A 25,839-nucleotide genomic window follows, 5' to 3' on the forward strand; every position below is an offset into this window, starting at 1 on the left:
CATTAGGAGATTGTTTTTGTCATTTGAAAGTGCCTTTGTGTTACTTTTTGTTTGTTTGCTTATTTATTTGTTTGTTTAATTTTATTTATTCACTTATGTATAAATCTTTTCATTTTTCAGTGATATGTATTTGATTTTTCCTTTAAAAGTTGATTTGCATTATGCTAATTTATTTTATCTGGTTATTTATTTATTTATTGTATTGGCAACCTATGGAGAATATCAGTAAGGGTCCATATATATTTGGACTCAGGCACAATTTTAATTATTACAGCTGCTGCCCAAAACATATTCAAGTTACAGATATATAATGATCTCCTGATCTCAACCCGATTGAGAATGCATTTCATTTCACTTGCACTTGACCCACAAACAAACAACTACTGAAGTCAGCTTAAGTAAAGGCCTGGCAAAGCTTGGGATAGTATATAACTGTGTATAATATGCAACTGATTTTTACATGAATTAGTTTATCATTAATGCTTATAATTCTGCATATAAGAATATTGGTTAAAGCTCTTCTAAATATTATTGGTCATCAGAGTACCCTACCATACATTGGTTTGTTCGTGTGAATGATGAGCTGCACCTGAAATGTTGAGGTAACTGTAGGCTCCAATAAGTTATATCATTTTTGACTGTTTTGATAATACAGCGAAAACAACAAACTATCAGGCATATTATTTCAGAATTTATTAAATATATATATTTTAAATATTTCACATTTATGCTGTCACCTTGGCTGTTTTTCTTCTTTGCCTGTAACATGGAAAGGAAATAAGCTTGTTTGATATTGCTTGCTTGGTAATAGCACATCTTTAGAGAGAAGTGAATCTACTCCTCCAAAAAAAACAAAGTATTTTGAAAAAAATATTTCTTTATAATGCAAGAACAATATCATATCTTTGTGATGTGCTGGTTCTTTGTGTATTTTCATAATGCACTAATGAAAGTCAGTGCAAAGGTTATAAAAGGAACTTGAATATACATCCAAATTTTGCATGTCATGCTGATATGTCATCTTGTAAGAACTGTAATGGACCATTGTAACGACATTTAACAGAGAGCCCCTCCCCCCAAACACACTAAAAACGATAAAACTTAATTTGGTCAAAGTTGCATTAAAATCGGGTTGAAGTTGGGTATCATCTTGGTACCCAAGATGAGATATCAGATATCATCTGGATGCACTCAAAAAAGTTGATTGTGAAAAATGAGTTTGGTTCCAGGAAAATGGTCTATAACGGCATCTGTGTTTCAGAGTACACATCCACTCCAGGCTCTTCTTCAAATGTTGCCTTTGCCTCATCGCCGTCAAGCTGTATCAAAGATATAAGGTAGAAAGGAAAAGATTTAGATATGTTAACTGATAACTAAACATTTTATTAGGCATTTGAATAAGAGTGAATGTATAATTGAATGAATACTGTATATGCAGTATTCAGCAGGGATGCAGTGAATTGTTCAAAAGTGACAGTAAAGACATTTCTAATGTTTAAATATGCTGTTTCCAGAGCTGGGTAGTAACGGATTACATGTTATCTGGATTACGTAATCAGATTCCAAAACTCAAGTACTTGTAATTAGAGTAAACTATTTTTTAAAATACTCGTAACCAGACTACAGTCACTTTTTTATGGATTACATGATTACATTTTATTTACACAATGGTAATAAGTTGTGCACAATTCACTGATTCTCCTAAATTTCCTTTTGTTTCTTCCTTTTTTAGTGTTTTTCAAAATTCATGTTTGCAGTTAGCTATTTTTGTTTTTGCTTTTCATTGATACATTCATATGCACTTCTATTGTTTTATTAGATTAAATATTTAACCTGGCAGTGATATTGCTGTGAATTTCATGTTTTCAATATAGTTTTTTTTGTAGTGTAGCTGTTTTCTAAATTTACTTAATTATAAGTAATTAATTATAAGTTTTATTCAGTGTTACTAGCAAACACTAACAGCAAGGCACATTAGTGTTAGTATTTTGTAAGTATTAACTGTCCATACATTGCACTTGTTGGTGAATTAAATATATTTTGTGGAATATATTTTTTCTTTGTATATGTCAAAATAGTAATGATTAGGTTAATTCAATATATGTGTTATTAAATAAGGGTTAGCACAAATGTAATCTAAATGTAATCTAAAAGTAAAAATTAAATTAAATTAAATTAAATTAAATTAAATTAAATTAAATTAAATTAAATTAAATTAAATTAAATTAAATTAAATTAAATTTTTTATCCAAAGCGACTTACAGTGCATTCAGGCTATAAATTTTTACATATAATTTTTTTTTATCATATTACATTACCAAAAATGTGAAATCTAAGAGATTATATTACTGACTACAAATTTTGTCATGTAATGTGTAATCAGTAACTGATTACAATTCATAAGTAATCTACCCAGCTCTGGCTGTTCCTGTGAACTTTCTATTCATCAGAGAATACTTGAATACTTTGCCTTTAACTTGCAATTAACTTCTGTGTTTGTTTCAGTCAGTGCATACTTACACATTTCATCTCTTGCTCAGTGAAAAGTCCTCCAGTCATGAACATGCGCAGAGGGATGGTGAGGATCAGGACGAATGGTAGAGCCAGTGACACAGGGCTCGATTTCACTATCCACAGGGCTGCCAGACACACCATCTGGATCGCAGTGAACACATGCATTCTTTTGGTGCTGACCTGCAGAGGGAGACAGAGACCAGGATCAATTGGTTTTACCAACCTCAAGAATGTAACATTTACAAGAATGACAACTGAAATGCAGTGTACTCCAACAGAGTAATAGAGAACTCCTGTGAGACACATACTTTTGTAGCATAAGGTTCATTCGGGTGATACTTTTTGGGAATAAGGAGGAGCAGCATTCGATCCCAAAGCTGAATCCCACTGAGGGATGTGATTCCCATGTAGAGGAAGATTCCAAACAGAGCTGTGATTGGAATCATTTTGAGAATGGGCTCCATTAAAATGGACAGACCTGCAAAAGGAGAGACAAAGTAGATGTTAATGTACCTTAAGAAAGTGCAGGATTGTGAGAACCATGTTTAGAAGAAGTATAGAAGTCAACATACCAACAAGCAAAGCCACCACTACACCGCTGACTCTCTGTTCCAGAACCTTTTCAATCTCAGGTTTTGGGCCCTTGCTCATGACAGTCAGGGCATTGGCGTGAGATACGGATCTTACAGTTGCAGCACTCAACCAAGGAATGCCAAATATGGCACTCAGACCTCCCATGCTCACCAGGATGAGAAGATCCATGTGGAAGCCAGAACCCTTGACCATTTTTCTCTCTGGTTTACTCACAATTAGTCTTGAAAAACAAGAGACAAGTGAAAAGATTTGTTTAAAAATATAATCATAATATAAAAAGGTCTGATTCTCACTGTTATCAAACCATTAACTATGGCTTTTGCCTCGACAAACTCCTAATTTGCTGCTCATTAATAGTAAGGTAGTTGGGTAACATTTTATTTTAATGTGTTTTTGTTACACATACTTACTATAATAATAACAATAAATTGTGCATAATTACATGCAAGTAAGTACTTCAATGTAAAATTGCACTGTAACAAGGACACTTTCAAATGAAGTGTAACCGGTAATTGTTAAGTTTAGGTGTTAAGTAAGATTTGGGAAGTAGAATGTGGTCATGCCTCATAAAAACTACTAATAAACAGCCAATATGTTGCAATAAGCAACTTGTTAACAGTGAGAATTTGTCCCTAAAGTGTTACCAATAAATCATATCATTATTCAGAGACAATGTCTTTTGTTTCAACTTTGCTTCGTGGATTCTTCGTGGAAGCAACCACCAAAAAAGAACCTTCAGTCATTTTCCTTCAGAAAACATCACTTACGTGGTAATCTGGGACTCTAGGAAGATGAGGATGAAGACCAACACAGCTGGGACAACAGAGGCGAACATCAGCCATATGGGGAAGGGCTTGTGTTCACCCATAGGGTTGATTAACCATCCACGCATCTTAGGATTGGACACCTGAAGACCCTTAGGCACCACCAGTTTCTGTGACACAAGTCAAAGGTCAGAGAGGTCAAGACAGTAACTTTATAAGATTGGAACTGAATTGGTATCCTAAAAGTGTCATTCTATTAGAATGAAATCATATTTACAAGCATACCTGAGTGTATGTGTCCTCAATGTTGATATCGACAGCAACCATGAGAAAAATTGCAATGGGAACTCCAAAGTCACCAAGCAAACGCCGAATCTATGCATCAAACATTCAGTTTTTTACATTAATGGAACTTACTTAGTGAAGACTGCTATAAAGTCAGTTTGTCAAATTTTGATCACAGTCTGCTACAGTCTATTTACCTTGCCTGGCAGGAATTTGCCATTCTTGAACATGCGTAGGTAGTATGCAATTGAGAAACAGCCAAACATGAGACACATGGACAGAAGAGCTGTGTTGGGATAAGACCGGTGTGTAATGGTCCTCATAACAGACATATTGCCTGTAACATTGTCCAGGAGTCTCTGATAGCTGCCAGCTGAGTTCCAGGGGTCCTCAGCTGTAGTGTTTACATGCTCATAATTCATGATAAGAGGGTGTTCTTTGAAAACCTAAGGATGAAATGGAGATAAAAGTTTATACAGTATTATAGTATATTAAATTAATGTCTTGAGTGAGTAACCCAAGTAAACCAAGGCTGGTCTATTTAATTAAAAACACAGTTACATTTTATTACAATTTCAAATAGCTTTTTTTATTTGAGCAATTTTTAAAAGTAACATCATTCTTCGAAAATCCTTTGGTTCTTAAGAAACATTTCTTATTATTATCAATATAAAAAAAATGTTTTAGCTGTCATATATTTTTGTAGAAGCAATGATACACTACCATTCAGAAGCTTTGGAGTAAGTAAGAAATTCATATTGTTAATCAGCAAGGACACATTAAATCGACCAAAAGTTACAATGTTTTCTGTTTCAAATAAATTCTGTTCTTTTGAACTTTCTTCTAATCAAAGAATCCTGAAAAATATGTTTTATGGTTTCCACATAAACATTAAGCAGCTAAAAGGTTTTTACTGAGCAGCAACAAAAATTGTGCTCAAAATCAGCATTAGAATGATTTCTGTAGGTTTATGTGATTTAAAGACTGGAGAAATAACTGTAGAAAATTCTGCTTTGTATCAAAGGAATATATTACATTTTAATATATATAAAGCAGAAAACAGGTATTTGAAATTGTAAGAATATTTCACATTTTGCTGTATTTTTTTTAATCAAATATAGCCTTGGTGAGTTTCAAAGAAAAATGTAAGAAAATAAGAAAAACATAAAAAAAATCTTACTGATTACAAACTTTTAAACCAGTACTGTATGCTCAAAATATTTAAAGTTTAGGAAACACATTTTTATATATTTTTCCTACTATCATTTTGTGAAAGTCGCTTGTCCATGCAAACTCATTAATAAGTAGTTGCTATAGTGTTCTGAGTGGTTACAAATTGCTAGGTGGTTATTACTACCCCAAGGCAAAAGTTCCCAATTGTTGTTCCAATTAAACCACCATCAATTTCTATAATTTTGTATTAGAGTAATTACTGTTGAAAAACTATTAGGACACATACATTTTGATAAAGTAAATTAAATTATATTATCTGTCTCTGGTTAACTAAATTCCTAAAAATAAATTTAATAAACAAATAGATGAAATGTGGCAAAACGTATGAAGCCAAAAGATACAAAAGTACAGGATTGGTTTCATGTTAAAGATGCAGTAGAATACACATGAAAATATCAAATAAAAAATTGTGTACCCTGCCAAGTTTGGCAAAGGTCTCGTAGATGAAGATGAGGGAGATGAGGATGGAGAAGATCTCTTGAGTGAAGCGGGAAATGAAGCGGACCAGGAAGCTTCCTTCAAAGGCAACAATGACCACAACAATGACCACCAGCCAAGCACCAACCCACACTCGGCCTACGATGTACTCAATGTCCTGAGACTTACAGAACTACAGTCAGGAGGAAAAGCATGATGGGGAACTTTAAATGAACTGACCAGCAATTACACATGGTTGATGCTGTATTCAAATAGATGTTGTAAAGAGAGAGAAACACTAACATTAAAAAAGGCCTCTTCAAACACCAGCAGTGGCCCAGAAAAGCCGATAACTAGTACAGGTTGGGCAGCGATCAGGCAGAAGATAATGCCTAGTACTGACGTGGAGATCATCAGCTCCGAAACACCCATCATGTTATCCACCTTATCAGCTGTGGAGAAAAGCATAAGAGAACCAACTAAAAGTATATAATGTGAGTATATACTACACATGAAAAATTGTGGATCTATAATAATAATAATAATCACTAAAAAAATAAATGAATGAATACATTTTAATGTCATTTGACAAAATGTATTTGTGCCATATTTTATATCTTTGGGGTCATATGATGCGATTTAAATTTTCCTTTCTCTTTGGAGTGTTACAAGCTCTTGGTGCATAAAGAAGATCTGTTGCAAAAAGTAAAGTCTCAAATCCAAAGAGATATTCTTTATTAATTTAAGAGTCAAGCACTCCTACCTAAAACGGCTCGTTCTAACACTCGGGGGAGTCTATGTCACAATGTGGGAAGATTTGCATAACGCCACTCAAATGTTCACGCAAAGAAAGAAGGCGTAATTTTTATTCTCACTTTAGTATTGTTGTTGCCGCCATGTTGTGGAGATGCTGTGTTTTGCTGCGAAAGTGAAGCTACTTTGTTTGGCCTTCCAAAAGAGGACACAACTAGAAATCAGTGGTTAAGTTGTATTTACAATACTGTTAACTTTAGAACAGTTCAACCCAAATATTCAGATGTGTGCAGCACATTTTGTGGGGGACAAGCACTCCTTTTGTGAGAGAAACCTACAATGCTGGTGTCTGTTTCTATAAAGTGCGGCAATTCCAACTTTGCAAAGACAGTCTGGCATTTCTGACTCACAGTCTGTAAGTAGGTTTTCAAAAGTTAAAGGGGGGGTGAAATGCTATTTCATGCATACTGAGTTTTTTACACTGTTAAAGAGTTGGATTCCCATGCTAAAAACATGGACAAAGTTTCAAAAATTAAGTTGTACATTTGAAGGAGTATTTTTGTTCCAAAAATACTCCTTCCGGTTTGTCACAAGTTTCGGAAAGTTTTTTCGAGTATGGGTCTGTGTGACGTTAGATGGAGCGGAATTTCCTTATATGGGTCCTAAGGGCACTTCTCCCGGAAGAGCGCGCGCGCGCCCGTAGAGCAGAGCAGAGCAGAGACATTCACTGACCAGAGCGAGAGAGCGAAATGTCACCAAAGAAGTGTGTTTTTGGTTGCCAGGGCAAAACAACCCTGCACAGATTGCCAAAAAAAAAAAACAGCATTAAGGGACCAGTGGATGGAGTTTATTTTTACAGAGCATCAACGGAGTTGTGCAAGTTTTTTGTTTGTTCCCTGCATTTCAAAGATGCTTGTTTTACAAACAAGGCCCAGTTTGACGCCGGATTTGCATATCGTTTATTTCTTAAGGATGATGCAGTCCCAACGAGAAAGGGTCACGATCGTGTGTTGGAACCGCAGGCGGTGAGTAAAACTGCTTTAAATATCTCTGTGTTGTTAACTTAACTATTGGCGCGTAAGCACATCAGGTAAACAACATGCGATGTTGGCATCAAACTGCACTTCCCACATGTACACCATTAAAGAAGAAGAAAAAAAAAAAAGACGACATAAAGTGGAACTTAGTAATTTTCCAAAACCGCTAAGCAAATATATACAGTTTCAATACATACCACATAGAAACATCCTGCTGTAGTCGTTGCTGCTGCTGCTCTTGTTCAATTTCGGGCTCGGGATCTGATTCTGGATCATAAATATACGGCTGAATCTGACTGTTAGCCATGGTTTGTTTTGGTTGATGGTTTTTTCCTCACGGTAATGTCACAGCTTCCAGACGCTCTCAACGCAAAAGCCTACTCGCGCTCGTGATTCATTAGCTCCGCCCACACGTCACGCCTCCAGCCGCTCGTGTTTTTCCGAAAAAAAACGGTACAGACTATCTTTCTCTTATAAATATAATAAAACTAAAGACTTTTTGGAGATATGAAGGATGCAGTACTACTCTATAGGTACTCAAGATTAACAGGAGATTGAGTGAAAATGAGCATTTCATCCCCCCTTTAAAGATTTGCCACTAATGATTCAAACGTGGGTTTTGAGCAGTGTAGAGTAGCTGTTAGAGCTTGTTGTTTGTCGTTTCTCTGATCACAAATGCAGAATTGGTTTATGTTTATGTAGCTTGATATGCAACGCAACATGTAAAAAAATAATGTTCCCACTGGATGCAACAGATGCCTCATTTGTAATGGGTTCCTCTTCAGGAACTCGAGCTGCATCAAAAACGCTATGGGGAACACATTTAGCGTGAGCGACTCTGAATATCATGTGTAATCTTTCTCACGGAGGAGCGTGACGTCACGGGCGGGGTGACGTAAGTGACCAGGAAGCTATAAAAGCACATGCCGCGCAGCTGGCATCAGCTTCACGTCTTTCAGCAAGCGCTCTGTGTGTGCATGTTATTCTGTCTTGTCAGTCTTATTTATTGTTGTTTGTCACTATTAGCTCCTCAAAGAGTAAGCAATAGTCAAAGAGCAAAGCTAAGACGAGACATCTGAAAGGCGAATCCAGATTGCGTTTCAGATTGTGTGTTCCTCCCTGCCCTCGCTACATCACGAGTGGGGATACACACAGTCTGTGCATTGTCTGCCAGGGATCGAAGCACGCTAATTCAGCTCTTGAGGGAGCCGACTGCCTGCACTGGTATGAGGCAGTGTTGAGGCTTCGATCCCGGAGGGCTCTCCTCGAGAGGGAGTCTTGGCCAGCGTTCCGTGCAGTCCCGCTTTCGCCTAGGCGGAGCGGCGCCTGCATTCGCTGGGTTCGCAGATAGATATGCTGGAGGGTATGGAGATGGGCGCGTCCCTATCTCCTACCTCACCCGCCAGATTTGCCCATTCTCTGGGTTCGGAAGCCCGAGCTGTGGTCCTGAGAGGTCACCATGTGTTGATGCGCACCGACAACACATCAGTGGTCTCTTATATCAACCACCAGGGAGGTCTGTGTTCGTGCCCCTTGTACAAGCTGGCACACCAGATCCTTCTGTGGTCCCAGAATAAACTCCTCTCACTCAGAGCAGTGTATATTCCTGTGAGGTTGAATGTTGGAGCAGACACACTGTCGAGACAGGGGCTGAGGCCCTGGGAATGGAGACTTGTGGTGAATGATGAAGCAGATATGGAGAGTTTTTGGACCTCTTTGCGACTCAAGAGACATCGCAATGTCCCCTTTGGTTCTCTCTAGTTCATCCAGCTCCTCTCGGACTGGTCGCTATGGCACAGACTTGGCCGAGGCTTTGTCTGTACGTTTTTCCTCAATTGCTCTGCTCCTGGGAGTTCTGGCAAGAGTACGCCGGGACAGGGTGCGTCTTCTATTAGTAGCCCCGTTCTGGCTGGGCCAAGTATGGCTCTCAGATCTAATCTCCTCGACGGCTCTCCATGGGAGATTCACAGACCTACTTTCTCAGGCGCAGGGCACGATAGTTCACCCTCGCCTAGAGTTATGGAGACTATGGTGTGGCCCCTGAGGGGGCACACCTCATAGCATCTGGTCTATCAACCGAGGTTGTTGATACCATTCTCCAGTCCAGAGCTCCCTCAACGAGGAACATGTACGCCCTGAGGTGGGAACTCTTCACCTTATGGTGCAGAGACCGCCAGCTTGACCCAGCTACAGTCAGTAAAGTTCTCAGGTTCTCTGCAGGGTTGACCCAATCCACCTTAAATGTTTACGTGGCGGCCATTGCGGACTACTATGTCCCTCTCGGTGGACAATCAGTGGAAAGACACCCCCTACTGACACGTTTCCTCCAGTGCGCTGAGGCTGAGGCCTCCAGTACGGTCCCATGCCTCCAGAGCTGCCCTGTGGAGAAAATCGGACCAATTGCTAGTGTGTTACGGTCCCCCCAAAAGGGGCTTTCCTGCATCTAAGCAGATTCTCAGCTGTTGGATAGTCGAGGCTATCAACGCCACCTATGAGTCCTCTGGTCTTCCCCCGCTGTTGGGAGCGGCTCATTCCACATGGGATATTGCGGCCTCCAAGGCATTCTTAGCAGGTGCATCCATGCTGGACGTCTGCAATACTGCGGGTGGTCCATGCCCTCCACATTCGCAAGGTTTTATGGCCTAGATATGCCAGTTACTCCAGACTCTTCTGTTCTCTCATCTTAAGCTGTGCTCTTCAGATACACACTAGGCAGGGATTTGGTAGTCTGGCAGAATGGACACCTCGTTCCCCATAGCGTTTTCGATGCAGCTCGAGCTCCTGAAGGAACCATGGTTCCTCAAGGGAACAAGACGCTGCGTCTCGATGCCCCTGCCGGCGCTTGCTGGTACTCCAGCTGAGCGGCATGTATTTTATAGCTTCCATGTTGCTTACATCACCCCGCCCGTGACGTCATGCTCTTCCATGAGACAGATTACAAATGATATTCAGAGTCGCTCATGCTAAAAGCGTTCCCCATTTTCGATGCAGCGTCTCATTCCCTTGAGGAACCATGGTTACATGCGTAACCTAGAGATGTTTTGTCTCATCACGTGGCATCACAATATGGAAAGGGGCGTAACATTTCTGTCACATGCTTGTGGCATTCGGCCAATCACAATACAGTGAATAGGTGGAAAATCAGAGCACAACTCGCTTTTCAGACCAATGAGCTCTACGCGTTTCAGAATGGAGGGGCATAGAGGAACAACAATAATGTACATTATGTCGAAAATAATGTGTTTTTTTAACCTTAAACCACATAAACACATTGCATTACACCAAAAATACCTAAATAATGTTATTTTTTAGCAACATCTTATGAGCCATTTAAAAGGTATCTGTAGACATGATTTCCAGTGCTTACATTTTAAGGAATGAAATAATACAAGGTGTGAGATGTAAGTAGCTAAACATTTAATATTTGACAACTGTTTTACAATAGATATGTCAAACAACAAACAGTAAAATCTAGTAATGCAATGCTGGATTTCTGAGTTTGGAATTTAAAAGCTTTACAATATTTACCAAAAAAAAAAAAAAATCATAAATCCAAAATTTTAATCTTTTTTTTTTTTTTTTTGAAAATGCGTCTTAGTCTGAAAACTCCTGTCACATTTAAAATAGTTTTTTTGTGTTGTGCGTGTAATGTCAAACAACCAATCACTTGCTCACTCTTTTACAATATAGGGTACTGTTAGCCATTCAATGAAAGAGTGTGGGAAAAAGGATATAGTACAGAAAAACCTCTAAAACTTCCAGTTGTCTTCCTTTTTTTTTTCACGCTGACAGTGTGACAGTGACCGCCTGACAGTGTGAATGTTCAGTCATAAAGATCAGATTTGGGAAATGAATGGGATTGGTGTACAGCGTGACCAAAGCCTTCTTTAGGCTAAACTTACCAAGAAGACCGCCAAAGGTGATGGCTGGTGAGAGAGCAGCAAAGTAGATAAAGATGATAGCAGCAACAACTTGAGGGTTCAGAGCATCAGTGATGTCGCTGACATAGTATTGATACCGTCTCTTCATGTCTCTAATCATGCCACCGAATGGAACACCAGTACGTGCTAGTGGATCTTCTGGAGGGGGTCCTGAGGATTTTGAATCTGTGGAAAGATCGATTAACTTTAGATGTCTGTGCTTTGCTTTTGTGACCAGTGAGATTTTTTTCCCTAAAATAAACCCAGACAGTGAAGGGAATTTTATCAACCTGAAGGGGTTCATTTTGTGATAATGACTTTACATTATTTCACACAATATTAATATGAGTATTTTATTGTCTAGCTTACATTAAGAAACTAGCACAACCATATAAAAAAAATAAATAAATGTTTTTCTGGGAAATTTATAGTGTCGTTATACAAAAATACTTCAATGTTGCAGAATTGAATAATCTAGTAAGTTTTTATTGCATCCAAATTTAATTTACATTTTCATTTAATGTTTGTACTGTTAGTGTATACAGTGCCTGTCTATGATCAAAACTTTAATCAATATTTAATTTCATATTTAATACTCCATTTTATATTTTATACTCCTGACTCACAAGCTTTTCAGTTTTTGCTAGGAGAATATTTCCGCCGATTTTTTATTTTCCTGAAATCTACTTACTTTTCCAAACTTGCCCTAGTTTACAGGTCCAATTTACACAAAATTTAAATGTACCATCTAGATACAGTCATGACAAAAATTATATTGTTCCATTGGGTCAATTGGAAGATATGAGCCAATGAATTTATTGGTTGTAGCAATATTTCCACAGTCCTAAATCTAGCTTAAAATGTTGTGCACATGAAAGCCAGAATAATCATGGTCAATTTTATCCTTATCAACAAAAAAAAAAAAACTCTCTAGTCATTTATTTCAAGAAGATACAATTCACTACTTTTATACTACAATTATTTAGCAATTTAATCTGATTGTGGGTATTTTTTTTAATACTCTTACATAATGAACACATTTATCATCATAAAATTTGTGTTTGCCTGGAAGCACTTGAGTTCTTACACTTCTTTTCATTTGTTAATTGAAAATACTGATCTATTGCATGTGCTGTAGAAGACCTACTGCAAGTATATTCACTTATACAGTTATTATTTACTTATATTAAGCATGTGTTGTAGTGTGTGTACTGTACTGTATGTATCCTTGCGAGGTTTGACATCCAGGTGGAGTTTGGAGTCAGATGGATGGAGTCTCTCTTGCAATAGTTTCTTCTGGAAGGGGATGAGTGATGTTAGCATGGACTCATCCTGAATCTCAGTGGGTGGAATCACAATGCAGCAGTCCATGAAGTCTCCCACAGCATCAATCAGCTCCCCGTCACTCTGAGCCTGGAAGGCTGCCTGGTTACATTTCTTTAAAAGACAGGTGTAGGCAAAACAAAACAGTAAATATTTAAAATAAATCTGAAAATGCAGTGTTTATCAGTCATTTCCTTTATCATAAGTTAGGCTGAAATTGTCAGTTCTCTTACTTTGTCAGCAAGTAGTGCTGCCATCACTCGACCACACTCATGATAGTCCATGTCAGCTGCGGTTGGGCCAATCAGGATGAAGATGAACCTCACAGGCACAGGAGTTTCCAGAGCAGACTCCAGCTCCACAGCATCCCGTAGACGCACAAATGCTATCGCAGACCTCTCCAGGAACTCCAGAGCACCTTACACACACAAACCAGCACATTATAGAGTAAAAAATACAATCAATGCTTGCTAACATAAACATATGAAAATCAAACTTTTCAATCTAAACGTTATAAAATGTTAAACTCAGTGTCGTCATTAAAATATTCATCTGAAATGGATGCTATTCTCACCTACAATCACCATTGAGGCCTCTGCAGTACCAGTTGTGTCCCTCTTCAGTTGAGAATATAGTCAAAAAATATCAAATGATATGTTATTGTATTACAAATTTTTTTAAATTATATTTGTATTGTATTATTGTATTATAAAATAAAATGACAGAGAACATGTCGAAGTTACACTCAGAGTAGTTAAAACAAAAAAACTTGTGCTCACTTTCTCTGTGACAGAGAATTTCTCCATTTCCACACCTGAGGTCAGAGGCTGGGTCTCTACAGACTGGCTGGAAAGAGAAAAAGAAAGAAAAAATCTTGGTTTTGAATTTGAACAGGCTTTTTAGCTAAAGACACCTCATAACATGTGGGACTTTTTGGTAATGTTACACTGGTACAGTACATGAAAGTCTTCTTGTATTTCATTGGCTACTTGACAATAGGAGTGCAGTGTAGGCCTGCTATGTATCTTGGTCACGGTTCATTGTTTTCAGTACAGCAGAGGGAAAAACTATGGAGCCCAGCACATGAAATGCAAGAAAAAAATCTAATTTACTAATTCATTACCTCAATGTACTAAAACGTGCACACGAATACCATTGCATTATCTCGATTTACTATTGCGTTCCCTCGATTTACTATTGCGTTCACTCGATTTGCTTAATCTTGCACACGATTTATACATCAAGTGAACGAAATAGTAAATCGAGGGAACGCAATAGTAATCGTGTGCACGTTTTAGTACATTGAGGGAACAAATTAGTAAATCGTGCACACAATTTAGCCTAATATTGTTTTCTGCATGTCATGTGCAGGGCTCCGTAAAAAAAAACCACAAAATTGCTTCTTGTTTCTTTTTAATTAGGCTACCGAACAAACTATAGTTCTGTCTTAATAATGTCAGTCATGCTGCAACAGGCTGCAAAGCACTCTACGTACTACAGTTAATGGTGCTGTAAATGGGAGAACTTTTGGATCTAAAATATTTTACAAAAATGTAGCCTGTAGTACAGGAGGGCGTAAAACACTTCAATTACGTTCACCTTGATTTATGAATGTATTAGGGCTCTGTATGTAAGTATTCATTTCTATGTCAAAATGTGTGGTGTGTGTAGTACCTCTGTTTGCGCATTAATGCTTGAAGAACCTTATCTCTGTCCCCTGGCTGAATCTCCTTTTTGCTAACCAGGGCATCCACAATCTTCTCAATAACACTGGAGAGCGTCTTCTCCTCTCTGTCTAGCATCATTAAACCTGATCCAAAAAAAAAGACAAAGAAAAGAAGGAAAGAAAAGAAAAGACAACAGAGAGAGGAAAGCATAAGAGAGGAAGAGGACTCTGACTGAGCTTGAGCTTTACTACAGTAAACATAAACACTAAGGATTCGCTGAAGAGCTCAGGTTGAGCTGGTTTTTCAGGACACTAACTCTCTGACTGCGAGACCATCTCATCTGAGCCTGTGCACGTGAAGTTACATTTTTGCTCAAATTCCACACTAGCTAATAACCATGCTAACCCTGTCAGAACAGGACTGGGACCTTCATTAACTTTCATTAATAAGTCATTAGCAAACACACATATACATCATTCTGTTGATTACGTTGGACAGATTATGTTTCTGAAAGCTACTAAAATGTCAGGTAAAATAAAAGTGTGTCCGATCTATAAACTATTAAATGAAGATACTTTACAGTGTTTAAGTTGGGTTTTTTTAAGAATTTTATCAAAAGTGACAGTAAAGACTTCTACATTGTTACAAAAAATCAGTTTCAAATATTTTTGTTTTGATCTTTCTATTCATCAAAGAGTCCTGATTTTGACAATTGATTTTGATGTTGATAATTGATAATTATAACATATAGTTCTTGAGCAGGAAAATCACCATATATTTGAATGAGTTCTGAAGGATCATGTGACACTGAAGACTGGAGTTATACAGCTGTTCTACTGCAGGTATAAATGACACTTTAAAATAAACTTAATAAACTAAAAACGTTACTTAAATATTGTTGGGTTGGTATGGCCTACACACAGTCTTCACAGTCTACTGAAAGCAAGTCTGAACTGAGATTTGACCCCATGACCTTACCCGTGTTCATTGTCCTGCGTATCTGCACCAGGCTCTTGAAGGTGAGGTAGGAGATGTGTGACGGGCCCCAGCAGCCCGCTTCGACATCATAGGTCTCCTCAAAGCCCACCCATCTTCCCATCTCCTGCCAATAACTCTGCTGGTTTGGGTTCTTCACTGACTCATTCATTTTTACATATGCCTGACCACAGATAACAATAAAATATTCCTATTCTGTTACTATCATATGTAAGTACACTAAACATCACAATGCATCTTAAGTATAGGAGTTTTATAAAAAATTATGTCTGCATATTTTGATGGTTAAAATAGATTCTGTAGGTAACAACGGCATGTTAAAACTTGATGTCATGTAATATGTAAGTGTCTTTCTTGCTCTACTGGAGGTTATAATTCAAAGCAGAGATGTAGACAATTTAAACATGATGGCTGGACCTCTGGTGTGACCGTGTGTGTATGTGTTTCCTGTTCACTGATGACTGATAAATTAAACCTCATGTTTACCCTTTAAACACCAGGAGTGTGAGTGGCATCCAGAATGCAAATGTGGAAACTTATCAGTGAGCGTGTCTGTGTGCTTGTGTGTCATATTAATCAAGTCCCATCAAAGTAACTTCACAAACAATCACATTAGAATCATGGTAAACTGTACCGAATTGAAATATGGATGTATGCTGGCATGTTTCCTTTCTAGATGTTCACATTCAGAGCAGTCATGAAACAATACAATTGACAAATGAATCATTTAAATCTTTAAAACCTTTCAAATCTGTTGTTTTTATTATGCGTGAGTGTTCTACATTTAATTTCTTTGATACTGCATGCAAAATAGTCAACACAACGAATGAAATGTATCACCTAGAAATAATATTTATAAGCAAACATGCAGGTGAAATCAAAACCCCAACAATAAACCTAAGTAATTTTGTGTTTCTTCATTACTGTAGATAGCACAAAAAACATAAACAATTTATAACATGCAAGCAATTTTGATAAATGCTGCAAACTGATGTACTGTCTATAAGCTATTATTATTCAATAATTTATAAAGTACAATACTTAACCTGACTTCTGTTGTTAAACGCTAAGCATTATGTTGCTGTTGTATAACTTGAGTGATACATTTAACCACTGAATCTGGTGTGTGTGTATGAGTGTGTGTGTGTGTTTGGGGTTAGTTTGCGTTGACCCTTGTACCTGAGAATTATGTAAATAAAGTAAATTGAACAAGAATAATCATTTATGCTTAGGTAATAATTTGTGTTATTGTTTTTGTGCTCAAAACTGATACAACAGTCATTTTTTAAATCATCATTTATGCTATTTGCATAGTTTTATAGCAATTCTCATTTTAGTTTTGTATTCAGGTAATGCATTAGGTAATGCATTTTGTATTCAGTTCTGTTCAGCATCCAATGAAAATTCATGGTAAAATGAAAAGATAGCATTTTAACATGTAATTGCATTCACTGTGGATATAATTTTATAAATATTACTATATATATCTATAACAGTATAACCCAGTTTAAAACAAATTAAAAAATGACAACAAAACAACTAAATTACAATTTAAAAGCAATAATAGTGAAACTAATTGCACTTACCTTATATATTCAATAATTGACCTAACTTTTCTAGCAATATTCTCTGTCACAGCCCCTCACAAAAGTGCGCAGACCTTTATAAACTCTGTGTACACCTGCAGATATCAGACACACCTCTACACACACACACACATGCATGGTTAAAATGCCTGCAGACACTGATCTAAATACTTCAGATGCATACAGTGACCCCAAAACATATGAATGTCATTGCATTAGAAAACAAAATATCAAAATATGTTTTTTATTTATCAGTTATTTTATAGAATGATTTTTGTGCGTGCATGAAAAATATTTAGATTGTTAGGTTAGGTTGTAAATGTTGAGTTTTAAATGATAAAACACTAGTTTCTTAAAAATCATTGATACAATTACAAAAAGGGTTAAAGTAATTGTTAAAAAAAAAAACTAAAACAAACAAACAAACAGTATTTGTTTTGTAGATGTCACTTTTTCTTTGATATCTTTATAGTATCTTTATGCTTTTTAGGCTGGCTGTATGTACATTTGCAGATACATTAAAGTATTAAAATGTATCCATATCTTTGTCTTTTTATTACATACACACAAACACACCCAAGATGATGTGCTCTTGAAGTCACCCATAATATTGATGCAGTAAACAGTATGCCTTTGATAACTGTGGACTGGTTGGAAAGATCATGCGTGTGTGTGTTCTCTGTATCTTATCACAATTATAGAGCAGGTGTCACCTACACACACACACTTACACACACTAGTGACACTAGTTTCCTCTCACCTTCAACATCTCTATGACCAGAGCACAGCTTGAGGAACAATCTGCTCTTCTCCTCCGCTTCACCTCTTGTCTCATATCATTCTCCATGCAGGCTCACAGGGTCAATAGCATCCATTATGATCTGGCTGCTTTATTTTTATTTACATTTTTTTTTTATCAAAATACAATAAAATAGAAATGTATATGCAAAATCAGGTCTAATGTGCATTTCCGCAATACACAAGGTATCAATTATATATAACGAAAGTCCAAATAGTGAATCTTGTTCTTTCATAAATTCTAAACGAGTGTATGAAACATCTGTGTTTTAACACATTTCTTGTTCTTGTTATAGACCAGAGTGTGTTAGTTACTTCCAGACTCACACTAGATTAGTCTAAAACAGAACAAAACTGAAAGAAAAGAGAAAACATCCCATTAGATAACTTTGACAGCTTAAAAGCATTTACACAGCACAGAAAATACTGAAACTGCAACCAGATAGAAAAGCTTATTACTGTACAGAAAAAAAAGTAATGTTCTCAGACACCCTTGGATCAAATTAAGTACATACAGAGTAGAAAAAGAACCTGAGAAATGGAAACAAATGTCTTCTGGTTTTTGTCATGCATTGGTTTTGTTGTCTTAACTCTCACGACTATGACAGTTTTGTACATAATGGGGACAGATGTTGCAGATACATACTGTAAGAAAGCAAAACAGGACCAAAGGGCCCCCTGGGTAAAAGGCCCTTTTGATTTGATTCTCTCAAAAACACTAAATAGCAACAAACATTATTACAGCACATCTGTTTTTAACGTATTTCACTGAAGAAAAAAAAAAAGAATGATCATGATGAATGATGAATGAAAGAATGATCATACTACAATCACATTATTTTATCTAGTAATTTTCACAATTTCAAAGAAATGGCAAGTATAATATATTGAATTAAATGTGAAATTAGAAAGACTAATATATATGGATATTTTATAGATATATAGTGAAGTGAAAGTCATGACACTTGCCAAGTATGGTTACCCATACTCAGAATTGGTGCTATGCATTTAACCCATCCAAGTGCACACACAAACAGCAGTGAGAAGTGAACACACCGTGAACACACACCCAGAGCAGTGGACAGCTATATCCAGCACCTGGGGGTTCAGTGCCTTGCTCAAGGGCACTTCAGTCATGGGTATTGAGGGTGGAAGAGAGCACTGTTCATTCACTATAGTATATATATATAAAACTATATAACTTAATTTAAATAACCAGGTATCTTTTTTGCAAGAAAAACCAAATCAAACATTTTTAGTGCATCATTGCTTTTCTTAATGCATACAATAAAAGGTTAAGAGGAGCTGCTCTGCTTCATAGCTGATTCCCTTGAACATTCTATTGAAATGACCATCAACTTGACAACTTCTCAATCTCGGTGAGTTCTCTAATTTGTTCGCATGTTTTTCTCTGAATATTTGTGGTTTGTTCCCATGTTTTTCTCTGAATATTTGTGGTGTCTTGTTATCCGCCCTCCATAAGAACTATCTTCCTTGTGATATATTTCCTTTCCCATTTCATTTGTTGTTTTTTGGATAGTTCTGCTTGTTCTGTGAATTATGTTGAATGATGGTGTGCAGTTTGTCGATCCTTCAGTAGTTGTTTCCGAGTGCTCTGCAAGATTTGTTGACCCTGTTGACTTTCTCAGTGGTTCCCAGACATAGACTGTCAGGGGAGAGCCCATCTGACTCCATTTGTGGTTGAAACCCCATGATTTGATGATATTTCACACAACATTAACCAAAACCATAAGTCACATTTAGGAATATGTCTTTGCATTAAAAAAATATTAAATCAAATGTCATTTATTTAAAATAAAGTAAAAAATAAAGTTTCTTAAATAAAGAAAATACATGTATTAGAATTAAATAATGAAACATACAAACATATAGGGCGTATAGAGAAATCAGAGGTCTCAGCAGTTTGAGCAGGTCTCTGGTAAGTTCTTGGTCCTTATTGTCCACTGTAATGTTATAAACTGAAGAGATCTGGGGAGAATCTGTATCTGCGCAGAAGAGAAGTGAAATCCTACAACACAAAGTGATGCTCTCTATCTCAGAGTTGCTGGTTTGTGTCTTGATCCAAGATCAAGAGGCAGTTGTTTAATTTTAAATGCATCTTCTAAATATGCTGTAGTACAAAGAGTTAATAGGCATTGAGGTCTGAGTCATAGGCACCATAGAGGTTACCTGATAGGGTACATGGTTTATAGAGCTGCCCTTGTTCCAGAGCTTCTGGCCATGGCCCGAAAGTTCCTGCTGCTGCAACACCAGAAACCCACTACAGTTCCAGAGTGCCCTAGCAGCTCTAGTTTCCTGACATGATTGGCTGATGTCCATAATGTCTACCACTAAGCGTCCTTTCACGATGGTGCAGAAATTCATGCTACACTGCCAAAAAAGTTCCATCTATGGCTGTTCCTGAGTTTCTTGTCATAGACTCAGACAGAGCTTTTTGTCCAAGGCTGCTCCAGTCCCAGAGCTCCTCTCTCAGCCTCCCTGGTCTCAGAGGTTCCTGCTAAAGTCTTGACACAGATGATCCTCTAACAGCTCTGGTGTTTCTTGTCACTGATGTGATTTCTACATAAATATATTACACCTGTGTGCCACATTAAAGCACAGTGTTTGTGGAAATAAACAAAATGTATTGGTTTAATCAGAAGATAAATATAATATTCTGGATATTTACTATTTCTATTGTGCTTAAATTTTAAAGTTTTAGAGAGGTTAAGCCTCTTGTTGTACTGGTTTATATTTATAAATTTACTTTTAGTCAACAGTGTGTTAGAGTAATAAAGTGTCAACCAACTGTCTTCCTTACACTCACAGGACAACCTGCTGGACAGTAACTTGATTTAACTTGATTTAGCACCATCCAACTGGGCTCAACAAAAATAACCCCATCAAGTTCAGCCAGCGTGATGGGATGACTGGAGTTATCCTTGATGATCAGCTGACCTTTAAAGATCATATAGTAAAAACAGCAGGATCTTTCAAGTTTGCACTACACAACATCAGGAAGATCTGACCCATAACAGAGCATGTAACACAGCTTCTTGGCCAGGTCCTTGTCATTTCTAGACTGGACTATTGCAGTGCTCTTCTGTCTGGACTCCCAACATGTGCAATCAGACCTCTGCAGATTATTTCAAATGAGGCAACACATCTTGTTTTCACTGCACCCAAAAGAGCCCATATCATTGGTGTTTAGAGCAGCCATGGGCTCCACACCCCTACCACAGCTCTCTCCTGTGCATCCCTCCCAGAGGCCTGCGGTCAGATAATGAGCAGTAGCCAATGGTCCCATTACAGAGAGACAAAAAATCAATCTCCAGGAGGTTTTACCGCACCCCTGTTTGTGGAATGACCTAACTAACTCCATCAGGACAGCTAAATCCCACACAACTTTCAAGAAACAACTGAAAACTCATTTCTTCCATGATCATCTAACTGCCTGCTCATAAAAAAAATAAAATTCTATGCCTTAATTTTTCTCTTTTATCCTTAACGATGGTTGAAAGCTTGAATAACAATCACTTTTCGTGTTCATTGCCGACTTATGGTAAACCACTTGATATATTCTTCAGTTGTAATTCGCTTTGGAATAAAGGTCTGCCAAATTAATAAATGTAATCTAAATGTAAATGTAAAGCCAGATAAGTAGAGAAAGTCAGACACACCATTTAAAACAGAGACAGTAGAAGTAGAAATGCCCTGAAAAGGGTTTGAGTTGTTATATAATCAATATAATAAATATCTAACTTGATGAAAAATGTATTTATATATGTTAGCTATGTTTAAACTGCAACAAGACTGTGCATTTTTAAAAGATACGAATAGCATGTTAACAGATATTTGGCCATCACAAATGCATAATCAAGCAAAAAGATGCGTTGTCGGCACGAGACTCACGATTGGAAGATCATACTTATCAATTGGCTAATTGGAACGCAGCACGTCCTTATTTTACCAAAATACACTTAAATACATTTTTTAATTAGAGCTGTCGTGACTTACATACGTCCTTCCGCAAAACAATTTAACCGTATGAAGGAGAAAAGTTACAACTCTATCTTTAAGTGTCCAAACTTGTGGACAGATGTAGGCTACATTATAGAAAACAGCCCCATGACCTGAAATCTGACGCGTCTATAGTGTGTACGCGCCCTCTAGCGGAGAAACTTTAGCTTGATTATGAGGAGAGGATGTTTCTTGTTACATTGTTACAGTTTAATGGTTTATGAAAGTCTAATGCGTCGTAAACTGTCATTCCACGTGACATTTGAGCCTCTTACGATGATGCTATAATCAGCTAGCTTGCCATACTTTATAAAGAGTGCATAATTTATACCACAAAACAACATTACAAATCTACAATACAAGTCCAAATGATATGACAAAAAGTTTAGAGCTATTTTTAAATGATGTTATGCTTAAGATACTATAAATATAGAGTATTTATGTCGATGTTTTTGTCTCACACCAACGCCAAACTCATTCGTGGCTAGACCTGTTTCCTACAATATTGCCTGAATATTAGTTTTGTTGTAATGTAGCCTACTGATTTATTGTGCCGCTGTGAATTGTGAATGCGGATGGGAGGGGAAAACTGACATTTGAGAGAGAGAGAGAGAGAGAGAGAGAGAGAGAGGTGAATCCTTCTCTATTTTCAAAGCTGTATCAGTGTTCACGCGCACTTGCACAGGTTGCAGATGCGTCTAATATATATAGAGACTCTTCACAAAAGAATACATCTGGTATAACCGCACTCAGTTCCACGCTTGCTGAATAATGCTGCACGCTCACTTCTGAAATTTCAGCGGACACGCATGAGGAACAGAACGATTTCTGGCTTTGAGTCTGTGAAGGAACTATGATGCTTAACTTATTTTTTCAGAGCGCATGTAATAAGTGAATAGTCCATCCGCATTCTACTTCATTCAGGACGCCCTTCATCCAGCATGCTCACTCTGACAGTAGTATTTCTTCTCGTGGTGAGTACACAGTCACTCAGTATGCAGTTCTAGTACTTTTTCTTGCTCTTGTCACACTTGAGAAAGCGAATCAACATTTATATAGCAGACTATCAGTGAATAAAGACCGTCACTGTAAAATAAAGTCTAAAGAATTATATGATTTTTGTGTCTTCTGACTGTGTAAATTGTTTCAGAATATAATTGGAATAACCTGTTTGTTCATTCCAATGAGTGAGTGATTTTGACTCGTTGAAACACTTAATTTGCTTCTTTTGTAACATATGTCTTCACATATATGCAGAGTTTATTTGCAAAAACATGTAACTCCATTTTTATTCATTTTCATAAATCGTGTTTTTGTTATTGTTATGTTGTTATTGTGTTTTATTGTGTTAGTTAGCTGTATTTGTTTTTAGACATTATTAGTTAATTGAACCAAATTAATTAATCAAACAATGCAGTTTGAAATTACAGAATAAAAAAAAAACATACAGGATTTATATACTGTATATATATCACAGCATGCCTTTATAGTTTAAAATAAATATAGTCTATGCCATTATAGTTTATTACACTTTATAATCAATAATGAATTATAATCAGTTGTAATAATGCATTACAATAAATGATCAAACACTTTATTATATACAGTATTATAATGCATTAATTCAGGCATGTTGAAATGCTTTAGAATTGTTTATGAAATCATCAAGTACACCATGAAGTGTATAATAAGGCATTATGAACACTTTTATTATCTAATGCATCATATAATGAGGCTTCAAGTTCTGTTCTTTTTTTATTTTGATGGATAACGCTGATCTCGTCACGCCCTCTTTGACAGACACACATTGTGTTCTTTCACTTTTCTTACCAGCTAAAATGCAGTTATTTATAAGGCTAATTGTTATTTAGTTTGCATGGGTGGGTTGAATGAGGGGTGTGTGTGTATTGAAGCAAAAGCAGTATCAATAATGATAGATAATTCATGAATCACACCACACAACTGCTGGGACATTTGTGAGCTTAACTGCTTTATTTTTTGTCTTTGTACCAATTTCCTAATAGAGACATGCATTGTGGTCACATGCCTTGTTTTGTTTTTGAACTGAAGCTGGAGCTACACCCATCTGAACGGCATGATGGGAATGTGGCCAATAACTACTGTATGTCGCAGTCAACATGCATCCTTCATATTAGTGTCATATTACTGCTAGCTCAATTACTGTACAGTATGTTTTTCTTCCATAAAAGAAGTAAACAAACTCTTAATAATACAGCTGATTTTTCTGGATGTTTTGAGAAAAAAAGTACATGTAGACATATACAAAAACAAAAACAAATAAGAATCTATTAGTTCAATGTTCAGTCGGTTGGCACACCAACGAAATCCCAAGACCCACAGACTGTTTGCTTTCCCCATATCATGCAAGTTTTATATGACATGAAACATGAATTTGTCTTAGACACACAAACACAGATTTGGCAATTAATGAAGAAAATGCCCTTGCCCTTGCAAAAGTTCCATCCACAAAGCAAAGGTGTTCTGGGTGGTCACTATGAAGTTAGTGGTCCACTTTTCGGTGAGGTTTTTGTCCGTAACTAGAAGTTTAAGAAATCGACACTAAATGTGGTTGGGAAAATTGTCCTCTAGTCTCATTGCTTCTGGAAAATGCTGTAAATCATGTAGCATTAAATTACAAACTAAAGCAAACAAGAGAGAAAGAGCTCCATTAGCACCACTATCCTCATTAGTGAGAATCAGCTTTACCAGAACAGTAGACAGCTTTGAAATGTTGACATTGCGCCAGCAGGCTAGAAGGGTTAAGAGTTAAGTGCATTCAAGCACACAAACAGCAGCTCTCAAACATCAGGTTGGCTTTGTGACAGATAGAATGAGAGGGAGAAACATTCTGCAGGCTGACTTTTGATCAGTAATATATTTATATAATTTTGTTTATTTATTAAATTATCATGTGCATATAATAAATACAATTTTATAAAAAAAATAGTCAAATAAAATAAATAAAAAATACCTTACTGGAGCTGTATCTTGCATCTGAGGGTGTTAGCGATCACATTGCAAAGTCCCAAAACCACTCACCACATGGTGGTGATTTTTGCAATGCAAGCACCACTCACTTCTCTTTAGAAATTGCAAAAGACTACTACACTGAAACTTGATAGTTTTTGATCTCCAGACAAATGTTGCTGATAAATGCATTTAATTAGGAGCATTCTTAAGAGTATGATAGATGAAAGTCAACATGTTCTGAAACGTTATACCGACTTTCTCGCTACTGATTGTATCTACTTACACAGCTTGGCCTGCTGTTGGGATGAATGTGACTGCAAACAGGTTCTATGACATGCATCGTTGTTTGTGACCTAACACACATTTCTTCAATCACGGTAATCAGCAACCACATACTTGTGCACAAATGCTGTGTGGCCAAATCTATTTGAGCCCATTTGAGTCATGGACTGCTCAACTTTTGGGGGGTGTACCTGAGCTGGAATGCTCCTGTAGGGGAGTGTTTGTGTTTTTATGTAAGCGAGTGTGGAGAAGGAGGTTGCCCAATGCCAGGGAGTAATGTGAGGGACAGGTAGAAATGATGGAATGTTAATTTGTGCTTTTCCAACCTCCTCTTCTTCTCGCTCAGCTCTGTCAGTTCTCCAGCTGACTTACAAACACCATGAGGTAATCTTCTAATCTGTCTTTCTGTCACTCTTTATATCGGTCCGTCATCTCACTCTTCTAAACGTCATTCCTTACACCTGTATCAAATGTTGTTATTCTGATAGCCACTCACGCAGCCAATCAGCTTCTGGCATTCGTGTTACACACTCACACATCAGCTGCTTTAGTATAAGGCTTATGGTGCTTGTAAGGTATGTTGGAAAAATCACATTTATTTGAATAGCATGACAATATTAGCTTTAGAAGTAGTAAACAATAATTTCTCATCATGAGAG

At 37.0% G+C, this 25,839-nt stretch overlaps 2 protein-coding genes and 1 long non-coding RNA gene across 4 annotated transcripts in view; 2 read left to right on the forward strand and 1 right to left on the reverse strand.

Annotated features, from left to right (window-relative positions):
• Positions 1–1,188: 1,188 nt before the first annotated feature.
• Positions 1,189–17,218, reverse strand: LOC132122044 (band 3 anion exchange protein-like). Its single transcript, XM_059531903.1, has 17 exons — positions 17,090–17,218; positions 15,486–15,666; positions 14,515–14,650; positions 13,620–13,686; positions 13,415–13,457; positions 13,074–13,258; positions 12,730–12,954; positions 11,500–11,722; positions 6,111–6,259; positions 5,806–6,000; positions 4,355–4,603; positions 4,158–4,247; positions 3,876–4,042; positions 3,087–3,328; positions 2,823–2,992; positions 2,521–2,694; positions 1,189–1,319 (listed from the first exon to the last, which is right to left on the reverse strand). The coding sequence occupies exons 2-17, from the start codon at positions 15,652–15,654 to the stop codon at positions 1,239–1,241; spliced, it is 2,565 nt and encodes an 854-aa protein (XP_059387886.1). The 5' UTR covers positions 15,655–15,666; positions 17,090–17,218; the 3' UTR covers positions 1,189–1,238.
• Positions 6,982–8,188, forward strand: LOC132122045 (uncharacterized). The gene is made up of 2 exons (XR_009426338.1): positions 6,982–7,451; positions 7,490–8,188. It is a non-coding gene; the product is annotated as an uncharacterized LOC132122045 (long non-coding RNA).
• A 5,358-nt stretch (positions 17,219–22,576) lies between the features above and the next one.
• The window catches only part of ngfrb (nerve growth factor receptor b), a 57,553-nt gene continuing 54,290 nt past the window's right edge, over positions 22,577–25,839 (forward strand). For both annotated transcript variants that reach the window (XM_059531904.1, XM_059531905.1), the window contains exon 1: positions 22,577–22,881. In XM_059531904.1, coding sequence (XP_059387887.1) covers positions 22,849–22,881 — 33 coding nt within the window. In that variant the 5' untranslated portion in view covers positions 22,577–22,848. The remainder of the gene's footprint in view (positions 22,882–25,839) is intronic.

This window comes from Carassius carassius, chromosome 40 (assembly GCF_963082965.1).
Source record: "Carassius carassius chromosome 40, fCarCar2.1, whole genome shotgun sequence".
Taxonomy (NCBI): Eukaryota; Metazoa; Chordata; class Actinopteri; order Cypriniformes; family Cyprinidae; genus Carassius; species Carassius carassius.

Coding starts and splice junctions, on each gene's coding strand:
- LOC132122044 (XM_059531903.1), bottom strand. CDS start 15,654: ATGAATGAGTCAGTGAAGAACCCAAACCAGCAGAGTTATTGGCAGGAG. Junction 6,260..11,499: donor CACCTTTGGCGGTCTTCTTG/GTAAGTTTAGCC, acceptor TTTTCTCCACAG/CTGATAAGGTGGATAACATG. Junction 3,329..3,875: donor CTAGAGTCCCAGATTACCAC/GTAAGTGATGTT, acceptor TTGTTTTTCAAG/ACTAATTGTGAGTAAACCAG.